Source organism: Tiliqua scincoides, chromosome 1, assembly GCF_035046505.1.
Source record: "Tiliqua scincoides isolate rTilSci1 chromosome 1, rTilSci1.hap2, whole genome shotgun sequence".
Taxonomy (NCBI): Eukaryota; Metazoa; Chordata; class Lepidosauria; order Squamata; family Scincidae; genus Tiliqua; species Tiliqua scincoides.
Window position 1 is genome coordinate 312,071,053 of NC_089821.1, and position 12,660 is coordinate 312,083,712.

The 12,660-nt window shown below is 48.3% G+C and overlaps 1 protein-coding gene across 1 annotated transcript in view; it reads right to left on the reverse strand.

The window, feature by feature from the left end:
* Positions 1-12,660, reverse strand: part of MDGA2 (MAM domain containing glycosylphosphatidylinositol anchor 2) — a 385,901-nt gene that overhangs the window by 25,440 nt on the left and 347,801 nt on the right. Inside the window, 1 exon segment of the mRNA XM_066630339.1 lies at positions 83-260. Coding sequence (XP_066486436.1) covers positions 83-260 — 178 coding nt within the window.

Sequence of the window (12,660 nt, forward strand, 5' to 3'; positions counted from 1 at the left end):
AAGCTTGTAAGAGAGGAATCAGGGCTCTCGTCTCAACTGACCACCTCTCCAAAGAGGGCCACAAATGACAAAAATTTCTTACTGCTGTATTTGATCACACGAATGGTTGAATCGCCATCGCCGAATATAGTGACGGGTGTCAGGCGCACTTCGTAAGCTTCTGGCTTGATCAGTTCTGTGAGATTGTAGGTGATTAACTCTCCTTTCTGTATTTTCTCATTCACAGCAATTTCCTGCTCCCACCAGCGCTGCTGGCCAGCCTAGAAAAAAGTGCAGAGGTGATCATATTTCAGACACAATCACCCTTTTATGTGATGAAAATACGGAGAAAAACCAGGCTGACCCAGAACAGTGTCAATGTGTGAATAGTTGTGCCTTTCTGACCTCAACAGTTCACAACCAAGACATAGGAACAGGCACCACAACTGCAGAAACTTCACTAATCTTACCCAACTTTGCCTTGAATCTACTGCTCTCATGGTTACTTCAGGAGACAATTCTGCTGGTCATTCTCCAGTTTGCTGCTTTGGGGCAAGCTGTATACAGTGGTGACTCAGCTCCAAGGATTCTTGGATGGAAATGGTTATCTACATCTTTTTAAATCTGACTTCAGGCTAAGATCTGGATGCCTTGGTGGATGACCTATACCATGATGGGGGGAAGATGTGGTTCACAGAAAGGGAAGGCTGCTCAAGCCTTCTTGGACCATGAAATGTGGCTGTGGGGCTACCTTTGGAGGGAGGGACCCCCGAGTCACGCAGGCCTGGAATGCAACACAGTTCTTAGAAACTGATCTGATTACCAAAACATTCAGCTGAAGAGCAGAAGACAAAAGGCAATGTGCTGGAGGAACAGGGTGGCAAAGAAGAGAACCTCCATAAAAAACTTCATGCAAGGAAAGGAAGGATCATCTTTGACCATCACATGTCTGCTGACACAACTTCTTTCTTGGTCAGATAAAGTGGGCATGTTTTTCCATCTATCAGAATAGAACTGGGATTTCCAGCACTCCCCTATTATCTCTTCTGTGTTGCTAAATATCCCCGCCAGTTGCAACAAAACATCTAGAGAGGATTTTATTTAGGGCTGAGCTGAAACTATTTTGCAGTTTGCAGAAGAGGCCTTGCCAAAGGTGGCATCCTGGCTCTCTTCAGTGAACTCAACGGAGAGTTTCACGGGAGCTCATGAAATCCATTGGCAAAGTCTAACGGGGCCAGCAGCCTTGCAGAGAGGTCTACATAGGCCCCAAAGAAACAAGGGCCAGGAGCACTCCAGAGCCTTGACTCCAGGGGACAATTTGCGAAGCAGCTTTGGAAATGTCAGGGTCTTGAAACCCAGAGCTCTGCTCTCAATACTGGGGAGTATGAATGTGTTGAGAGGGGGCTGCTTTGCTGGAGCCACATTAAGAATCTGCACTCAGCTAATGATGATTTTTTTTGACATGCTTTGTTTTGTGTGCTTCTCCATGGCTTAGACTGAAGGCCAAACTGCTGGTGTAAAGAGTGGCCTCCAGGGCCATTAACATCCCTCCTCCTATAAGCCCCCATTAAGAGCTTCTGCCTTCCTCCCCCAACCATTTTGCACCCCTTTGGAGTGTGTTCTGCTTTATCTCCTCAGCAGTGAATACTGAGCACTTGATCATCATGCCTTTTCACTGACACAGGTGGGGGATGCTGAGAGATGTTTTGGGGGCCTGCCACAGTCAACAGTCGGAGAGCTTCCAGAGTCAATCCAACAACTCATAATTTCAGATCTCTTCACACTCTCAAGATACTTAAGCTCAGTATTGGCCCAGTCTTATTTAATTCCCTGCACACCTATGCGGCCTTGCAGATGGGGCGTGTGCTGTATCCCTTGGAGGAGTTTCCAAGGGACCTGGAGGCCTCCTTGGAATAAGGAGGTTCTCCAGAGTAAGCCTTCACCAGCCTGCAGGATTTACTTGGACCTGTACCAGCCATCTTGTTGGCCTAAGATCACAAGGATCCGTATCAGGGATTTGAGGCCGGGAAGGGGGATAGGATATCAGCGGCATTGCTGCCACCAGCACTACCTCCTTCCCAGCCTTGATCCATTCCTATCTCATCAACTCCCCATCCCACCCCCTCCCTGCCGTGTTCTGCCCCCTCTGCTTCCCTTCCACCCCCTGCACTGATTTACCAGGGCCAGTAGGTGCCCTTGGCAGCTTGCTGCTTGCAGCTGTGACCAGGCCATGCTGAACAGCATGACATAAGAACATAAGAACAGCCCCACTGGATCAGGCCATAGGCCCATCTAGTCCAGCTTCCTGTAACTCACAGCGGCCCACCAAATGCCCCAGGGAGCGCACCAGATAACAAGAGACCTGCAAGGCCTCCTGGGAATTGTAGTTTAAGAACATAAGAACAGCTCCACTGGATCAGGCCACAGGCCCATCTAGTCCAGCTTCCTGTATCTCACAGCGGCCCACCAAATGCCCCAGGGAGCACACAGATAACAAGAGACCTGCAAGGCCTCCTGGGAATTGTAGTTTAAGAACATAAGAACAGCCCCACTGGATCAGGCCATAGGCCCATCTAGTCCAGCTTCCTGTAACTCACAGCGGCCCACCAAATGCCCCAGGGAGCGCACCAGATAACAAGAGACCTGCAAGGCCTCCTGGGAATTGTAGTTTAAGAACATAAGAACAGCCCCACTGGATCAGGCCATAGGCCCATCTAGTCCAGCTTCCTGTATCTCACAGCGGCCCTCCAAATGCCCCAGGGAGCACACAGATAACAAGAGACCTGCAAGGCCTCCTGGGAATTGTAGTTTAAGAACATAAGAACAGCCCCACTGGATCAGGCCACAGGCCCATCTAGTCCAGCTTCCTGTATCTCACAGCGGCCCACCAAATGCCCCAGGGAGCACACAGATAACAAGAGACCTGCAAGGCCTCCTGGGAATTGTAGTTTAAGAACATAAGAACAGCCCCACTGGATCAGGCCATAGGCCCATCTAGTCCAGCTTCCTGTAACTCACAGCGGCCCACCAAATGCCCCAGGGAGCGCACCAGATAACAAGAGACCTGCAAGGCCTCCTGGGAATTGTAGTTTAAGAACATAAGAACAGCCCCACTGGATCAGGCCACAGGCCCATCTAGTCCAGCTTCCTGTATCTCACAGCGGCCCTCCAAATGCCCCAGGGAGCACACAGATAACAAGAGACCTGCAAGGCCTCCTGGGAATTGTAGTTTAAGAACATAAGAACAGCCCCACTGGATCAGGCCATAGGCCCATCTAGTCCAGCTTCCTGTAACTCACAGCGGCCCACCAAATGCCCCAGGGAGCGCACCAGATAACAAGAGACCTGCAAGGCCTCCTGGGAATTGTAGTTTAAGAACATAAGAACAGCCCCACTGGATCAGGCCATAGGCCCATCTAGTCCAGCTTCCTGTATCTCACAGCGGCCCTCCAAATGCCCCAGGGAGCACACAGATAACAAGAGACCTGCAAGGCCTCCTGGGAATTGTAGTTTAAGAACATAAGAACAGCCCCACTGGATCAGGCCATAGGCCCATCTAGTCCAGCTTCCTGTATCTCACAGCGGCCCTCCAAATGCCCCAGGGAGCACACAGATAACAAGAGACCTGCAAGGCCTCCTGGGAATTGTAGTTTAAGAACATAAGAACAGCTCCACTAGATCAGGCCATAGGCCCATCTAGTCCAGCTTCCTGTATCTCACAGCGGCCCTCCAAATGCCCCAGGGCATCCTTCAGTCTCGGAAGACTATGGTGTCACGCTCTGAATGGTGGAACAGAGTGTCCTCTCCAGTGCGCGAAGCCTGGGTAAAGTAGGTATGGAGGATAGGCTGTTCCCCATGCAGCAAATCCCCCCTCTCCACATCACTGAAATGGTCCAATGGAAAGGCAGAGGCCAATACGGTTGGTTCCAGCGGCGTCGCAGGAGTTGCCAGAACGTGACTGTGTTCAGCCATGAACTGCCTCAGGGACTCCGGCTCCGGATTTTGCCTCGAGGTTAACTCCTGAAGCCTTTTCCATAACTGGATGTAGCCACAAGGCAGTGGAGGTTTGAGGTCAGAGTTTCCTTCTCTTAGATGAGCTGCCTTCCTAGGCTGACGAGTCCCATCTACCCGGTGGCTGTTTAGTCGCCTCTTACGGCAAGTACAGCCAAACTGAGGGCCTATTCTTATCCCCAGCCCCCAGGGGATGCCCCAGGGAGCACACCAGATAACAAGAGACCTGCAAGGCTTCCTGGGAATTGTAGTTAAGAACATAAGAACAGCCCCACTGGATCAGGCCATAGGCCCATCTAGTCCAGCTTCCTGTATCTCACAGCTGCCCACCAAATGCCCCAGGGAGCACACCAGATAACAAGAGACCTGCATCCTGGTGCCTCCCTTGCATCTGGCATTCTGACATAGCCCATTTCTAAAATCAGGAGGTTGCGCATACACATTATGGCTTGTACCCCGTAATGGATTTTTCCTCCAGAAACTTGTCCAATCCCCTTTTAAAGGCGTCCAGGCCAGATGCAATCACCACATCCTGTGGCAAGGAGTTCCACAGACCAACCACACGCTGAGTAAAGAAATATTTTCTTCTGTCTGTCCTAACTCTCCCAACGCTCACTTTTAGTGGATGTCCCCTGGTTCTGGTGTTATGCGAGAGTGTAAAGAGCATCTCTCTATCCACTTTATCCTTCCCCTGCATAATTTTGTATGTCTCAATCATGTCCCCCCTCAGGCGTCTCTTTTCTAGGCTGAAGAGGCCCAAACGCCGTAGCCTTTCCTCATAAGGAAGGTGCCCCAGCTCAGTAAACATCTTAGTCGCTCTCTTTTGCACCTTTTCCATCTCCACTATGTCTTTTTTGAGATGCGGCAACCAGAACTGGACACAATACTCCAGGTGTGGCCTTACCATCGATTTGTACAACGGCATTATATTATTAGCCGTTTTGTTCTCAACACCTTTTCTAATGATCCCAAGCATAGAATTGGCCTTCTTCACTGCCGCCGCACATTGGGTCGACACTTTCATCGACCTGTCCACCACCACTCCAAGATCTCCCTCCTGATCTGTCACAGGCAGCTCAGAACCCATCAGCCTATATGTGAAGTTTTGATTTTTTGCCCCAATCTGCATGACCTTACACTTACACATTGAAGCGCATCTGCCATTTTGCTGCCCATTCTGCCAGTCTGGAGAGATCCTTCTGGAGCTCCTCACAATCACTTCTGGTCTTCACCACTCGGAAAAGTTTGGTGTCGTCTGCAAACTTAGCCACCTCACTGCTCAACCCTGTCTCCAGGTCATTTATGAAGAAGTTGAAGAGCACCAGTCCCAGAACAGAACCTTGGGGCACACCACTTTTCACTTCTCTCCATTGTGAAAATTGCCCTTTGACACCCGCTCTCTGCTTCCTGGCCTCCAACCAGTTCTCAATCCACGAGAGGACCTGCCCTCTAATTCCCTGACTGTGGAGTTTTTTCAGTAGCCTTTGGTGTGGGACCGTGTCATGTTTTTTAACAGCCTTAAACAGAACCTGCAATTGATATAGAACGTTTCTGGGCAGAATTCAAAACGCTGGTGATACAGCCCTTAACAGCACTGGATCTCTCTCCTATGAATCTGCCCATCCAGTATGGTCACCGGGGGAGGGGGGGTCTGCTGTGGGTGCCATCATCTTTGAAGATACCACTGGCAGTAAATTATGGCAGAGCCTTCTCTGCTGTGGCACCTGGCCTGTGCAATGTCCTGCTATATCAGACCCAGACTGCCTCTTCTGTGTTGGCATTTTAAAGTGAGCGATTAAGTGAGTGAGTTTGTGTGTAAAAGCTAAAATGTTCCTCCAGGCCCTTGACTGATTTGTTTTTTTCTGTGTTGAAAGTTTTATTGACTCTGGAGTGTTATGTTGGCTGCTCTGGTTTTATTTGATTTGGATTGATGCATTTTATGGTTTTTTAATGGGTTTTGCTTTTATAATGCTGTAAGCTGCCTTGAACTTTCCTGTTGGGTTAGAAAAGGCATATAGAAGTGCTCAAAAAAATATTTTATATATATTATATATATAAAATAAAGAGTTCATAGGACAGCCAGGGGGTGACCATGAATAAATGAATGTTGCATTGTGCAGACTTCTTTGAAATGAATAGGAGCGAGACAAAAACCTCACAGAAATCTTCCCATTAGATGATTTGCCCCAAACCTTTTGATTTTCAACACGAACAAATGATGGAGATAATTTTTCTCCTTCCATTCCAGACATTCTTCAAGAAGAGGAATGCTTATTGTGATTTTTGTCCAGACTTAAAACAACTGCCCAGTTTGGAAGCTCAGGATCAAACAAGGTGTGATGGTCAGAGAATCACTTGGCAGTATTTTCTCTTTTCCCTTTTAAATAGCTGCGGGGCAGGAGGGTAATCTAGATTGGAACCATGGCACAGGGGAGGGGGATGTGGACTACTTCTCCCTTTGCCATTTCCCAGACAAAAACTCACTCCAGAAGGGTACCAGGAGGCTGGCAGCTATTGATCGCTATTATTTCCCTGATGTTTGTCCGAAAAGCACCACAGGGAAAGGGTTAACCTGCTCCCACCCCAGGGCACCACTGCCTGTCCTGCCCCAGTGACTGCTGCTTCAAAAAACTATGAGTGTGCAATCAATGCCATGTGCCATTTAGTTCAACCCAGAAGTCTTTTATTCAGAGACTCACACAAGTCCCTTTCTGCACAACACCAAATGTTGCTAGAAGGCACAGTGGCTTCTTGTAGGTGTTTGCTTCCTTGGCAGAAACTCATTCAACATTTATCATAGATCCCTAGGGAGCCCCATAGGGGCCATTTGCGATAATGAATTCAAATTTTTGACAGACTTGGCATGGCAGGAACATGGATGTAATTCCACAGCACAAACTTGCCAATACAAAATTGAATGTGTTTGTTAAAAACAAAACAAAAAACAAAGCCTCTTACGCCACATTTTTAATCTGAGCAAGGATACAAAGATAAAACGCACAAACCTTACCTTCAATGCAACTCGCTTTGTCCTCAAGGACAAAAGGTGGATTCAAAGGCCTGGTTCAGCCATTCCCTCCCCTCATGCACATGGACACGGAGCACACTGCAGGAGGCAGAGGGAGCACCCCCACCCAGCCACACCCCAAAAGTCAGTCTGCCACTTTCCCAACCTCCATGTGCTCAGCTGCACATAGAAAAAGGAGGTCTATATGCATCCAGCTGGAGGTATTGCTCTGTGGAGCAGAACAGCTGTGGGCTGGAATAGCTCTGAAGGGGAGGGGAAGGGGCCACTAGCAGCATGCAGTGAGCATGCATCCCTGCAAAACTTAGTGTTTTGCACCCCCTCTAGCTACACCACTGCTTTTGGCTCTGTGTCTGAACAGAACCTACCCCCTCTGACAAAATGGATATCAGTGCTGGGCTGTGCCCTTCTGGATAGTATTAACAAGGAAATCTGGCAGAAATGAGAGGCGATTGGAGAACACACAGAGCAGCAGGGGCCGGAAATTGAAAAGCAAAGCAGAGAGAAAAGAGCAAAACATCCTGGCCTGCTCCACTCTGAAAGACTCGAGTGTGAAGACTGTGACTGGGGATCAGGGGTCTCCGATTTGGAAGCTTGTCCCTCTGCTCAAAGCTGTCACGAAACTCTTGTTTTCTGTGGTTTCTATTTCTCTTGCATTAGTATTAGAGCTAGTTAGGGTTCCTCATGTGTAAAAGCTTCAGGTGAGAGTGGTTGGTCTCCTTAGTAGAAGGATAAAATGCTCAGAGCACGTTGTACTTGTGATACTTGTGATATACTACACTTGCATCTGGAGATTCAATCTAGCCATCATGGTTAATGACCACTGATATAGTCCACCACGAATGTTTAGAATCCACTTTTAAAGTCATCTAAGCCAGTGACCAAGAACACCCAACCTTCCCACCCTTACATTAACTTCCAAACCCTTCCTCCTATTCAGCAAGCTGCAGGAACCCTGTGACCTGACTTTGTGTACAAGCAAAACCCATGAGCACATTTTTTTCCTGCAATGATTATAAGTTTTAGGTAGTTAGACTTACACGGTTATTCTAACCCCCTCTTCCTATTCCCAGTCTCCATTCCCACCAGAATTCACTTAATACCCCCCCCCCCAATAGTAATCCTCTTGAGAAATATTTTGGGCTGTATTTGATGTGCATAGTGTGGAGAAAGTCAACAGAAGGGCCTTTTCCCTTCACTCTTATGATACTAGAATTCTGGGCCATCCAACGGAATTGATGGGCAGCACAGTGAGGACAGACCATGGAAGTTATTTGCACTGCCATGATGAAGCTACAGGATTCTCTTCCACAAAATGCGGTGAAAGCCATTTGTTTTGATGTCTTCAGCAGACATGATACTAGTCATGGTGGCTAGATGTAGCAGGCCTCAAATGCAGCTGCAGCTGCAGCAGGACAGTGTGGTGAGAGGGGATCCATCTTCAATCCCCTGCTTTAAGGGCATCCTTTAACCAGCTGGTTGACTATGTTGGAAACAGGATCGTGTGACAGGGCAGGAATCTCCCTCTGCCCTTCGGTTTGGAACTGACTGCTTTATTTTGCAAAATATCTTGAAGTTCTTAGGACTGAAAGGTGGGGTAGATTTTCACAAATCCTGTGCCTGTCTACTCAAAAGTAAGCCCCATTATAGTTAAAGGGGTTTACTCTTAGGTAAGTGTAGATAGGATTGCAGCCTCAATCAATCACACATAATACAGTAGAATGGCACCCATGCTGTGGGGTGTCAGCTAAATGTATTCTGCCTCACCTCCTGGTGCCCTGCTTAGCTCTGCTGTTCCTTTGCACCCATTTCTCCAGCCCCCCCCCCCTTACTGAGGCATGTTGGTATTTTGGAAAGGGCACCCAGATGAGAAGCAAACCGAAAAGGTTCCTGTGCTTTATTTCACGCGGCTTCTCCTGCTTAGCTTTGGTGACAGCTCAATTTTTTTTCAGCTTGAAGGGATCCTGGTAAGCAGAGCTGCTGTGAGTGCAGGTGGCATTGGGGGGGGGGGGCGGAGAAGTGCCTCCTGACACTTAAAAGAAGGTTTTCAACTTTCACAAAATTGCTACCCATCAAAACCCACTTGACATGTGTTTAATACTTGCTCTGTCAATGAATCATGAAGAGAAAGACAACAGGAGCTGTTTAAGAATTCCACGGCATTGCAGGCGGACTCCTCTCTGATGGAATCCAGGGCATTTTTCACTTCCAGACAGACAGACATGAATGTTTGTCTTGCAGAGGAAGAAAAATCTGCATCTGTCAGAGTGTAGAGCACAGCTGCTGTCCATTGCCAATTTCTTCTGCAGGCTGGAAGTGGTGTCACAGGGGGCAGTGGGTGGACTGCACTGGGTGACACTCCCAAGAGAGGTGACTCCAAAATGACTGTATTTGTTACAGGTGGTGCAAAAACACAGCAGTGAAAGAAAATGGTTTAAACACTGAGTTAGTAAATCAATATTTAAAATCAATGTGTTGGGGTTCCGCTGCTCTCACAGGTCCCCAACCTACCTGGGGAGAAGGCTTCTGGGCCTGAGGATCAGGGAGGAAGCTGGCAGAACATGGGGCCACCTGCTCACTCCTGTGGGAGGCAAAGCGCAGCGGAGGAACACTGCACGCTGAACCCCCCTAATCCCCCCTCTGCCACGGAGGATGGGAAGACAGAACACTGGCTGTTCGGCCACTGGGCAACCACCCCTCCCCCACCATGGGGGAGTGCTCCCATGCCCAGCCAGCTGGGACCTGACTTGCTGGGCAGGGCACCTGACTATGACATCGGGAGCTCGTGACTGGATCTCCCAATGTTGTCTGCAGAGCTGTGGGACTTGGGTGGGCAGGGTCTGCCCATCCCCCAGAGGCAGAGAGTAGGCAGCCTCACCAGCAAACCTGGCAGCTCCAGGTGAGAGGAGGTGGGAGGGAGACAGAGAGAGGAAGAGGAGGACTTGTTTTAGTCCCAGGGGAACGCAGCCCTAGAGACTCACCCTTTTTGTGCCACCCCTGTGAGGGAAAGGGAGGGGCCAATGGGGAGGGACTTTCCCTACATAAACCAGGAGGCCAGGGATGACAAGGTAGTCAGGAGAGCAGGCAGGGGGATATGCTGATAGCAGCCTCTGCTCCTGACCCAGGCAAAAGCTGCCAACCCAAAAAGTGGGGGCTGGGTGACAGCCCCCCTTGCTTCTGGTGGACTAGTCTGAGGCCTCCAAAAGGGTCCCCTTGGAGAGGCCATGCAGACCAGTCACCTCCCCCCCCTGCAGAGAGACCTCAAACAATGATTAAAAGCACAGAATAGTTTATAACATTTTTTTTTAATTTAGTAAATAATTGGAATCCCTGAATATGCAAGAGCTGTTGTTGTTTTCTCAAAGCAACCCATTAGGTAACAGATATGTGAAATAAATGTAGCAAGGGAACAATTTATTTCACAAGTCAGAAGAAAGTGAAAGATGGCCGCATTCACTTACTAGACACATGTGCAGCTCACAGACATGGGGTGGGTGAGGAGGACTTGTCTGAAGTGTGCAAACACTCACAACCCACGTGCTCCGGCGGGGAGGCTCTGCCTCACCTGCCTCCCCACCCACAGCATGACCCTGGTGCAGCTTGATGATACTATAAGTTAAAGCTGTAATTTTAATTTTGTTGGTTGCACTACTGTTTGCACTGGTTGTTTGCATATCAAGAACCCCCTTGATATGTCCTCTTGGGGTTGTTGGGACATCTTCATTCTCAGCAAACAGTCAACCAACCCATGACTGCAATATACTTTATCTCCTTGTTAGTTCGTTGAGGAAATTACTCCCAGGTAATGGCAAGCAGTGCCTTCAGAGAAGCCACTACTTATAGGGCAAGAATGTCAAGCTGATTTAGGCACATCAGAAGTGAAGAAAACAAGGCCAAGGAAAACACACTATTGAAGAGTGGGGTGCAGTGGGGATAGTTGTGCCAGGGCAGTTCAATAATGGGAAGAAACTCCATCTCTGAACCCAGCAACATGAGCAGTTCTTTTGAACTGTGCCTCAGTGGCATGGAAACCACTTGGTCATAGAGGTTCCCACCAGTGGTACAGCTAAGGTGTGGGAAGAGGGCACACTGTACCACAGCCTGAGGGATTATCTTAGAGGCCTCTTTTCTTAAGGGTTATCTTAAGGACTCCTTTTTGGCCTTTTGCCAAAAACTGGAAGTGCCTTTTGGACCTTCCTATGACCTTTGCCTATGACACCTCCTCAGATACCTTGTATAGAGCGGGTATTATGGGGGTATGGGGTGTTTTTTTGTCTGTGTTTTTTGTGCTCCCGGGTGCCAGATGCTTCAGCTACATCACTGGCTCCTACAGCCTGCTAGTAACAGATGGATCAGGCCCAAGGCCACTTGGTGGCTGATCTCAGCCCAATATCCTGCTCTCCATGCTCTGTCCATGGTCCTGACCGGCCTTCGCTTCTCATTCCTGACTCTAGGTATGCCAGAACAGTTCCTTGCTTGGAATTCCAAGTAGAATTTGCTCTAATTCTTCGTCTGCTTTGCTTTACGCTTGCTTTCATGAGGAAGCCCTCTCATACTTATTTTTAAAAAGAGATGAGACATAAATGCACATTAAATAAACTAATATATAAACAACAAAGCTCTGACCACTGCAACTCTTATTTTGCAGATGAAACACCGAGGCGGAGATAGAAAGGATCTTAGCTCAAGGCTACACCATGACTCCAGAGCAGTGGTAGAATCTCAACCCAGGGCTTCTTGATCCAACTCTACAGGACAGAACTGGTTCAACCCAACTGAGGGTGCCAAATGAGAATAATTGAACTGGACAACCCCAGGGAGAAGCCGGGAGGAAGTGGATGGCCTACATTTAAAAAAAACAAAACCCCTTCCAAAGTCATCCTCTGAATCTCTTGAATGCTGCTACTACTGTTAGCTAGAGGACTCTTCATATAAGAAGTGAATTCCAGGCAGCCCAATTAGCAGCAACCTGCTAATTGGAGACCACTCCAGTTCCTCTCCACTGCCTGCTCAAACCTCTCAGGCAGACTGCCAAGCTGCCAGTCCTCATTAATTTAGAGTGGAAATCTAGAAGGGGTGCTTTTTTCCTTCATTGCGATACCAAACACCTGCAAACATTCTGGTTGGGATTGCATTTTACATATACCAGTGCTTCCCAAACTCCTACAAGGGAGTTGGGAGCATTGTAAGTCTGTGTGGGGGAGGGGCTATGGCAGCTATGTGATCTCTAGGATCACGCTGCTTCTGGGGATGGGAGAGTTTTTTTTAAAAATTTATGGGTAGCTAGTGCTGGAGTCCTGGGCTCCCCACACCTCCCAAAATGCAAAAAACAGCAGAAAAGGGAACCTCTGGTTTTGCAAAACAAAAAACAAGTGCCCCCCTTTTTGCTTTTTGCTGTGTTTGGAGACATAAGGAGCCCTGCCGAGGGCTCCACCACACCCAGAAGGATAACATATTGCTGTCTTAAAAGTTAGACTTATATGAGACTTATTCTTCAGTATATTTGGGGTGCTGAATCAAAAAATGGCATCAGTGTTGACTGATTGGCTAAAGGTGTTTTTTTTGGGGGGGGGGTACAGCATAACCTCCTTATATGATGATTCAAGCAGCTTCCTTGTGAGAAAGCCATGGTGTTGGCTTGAATG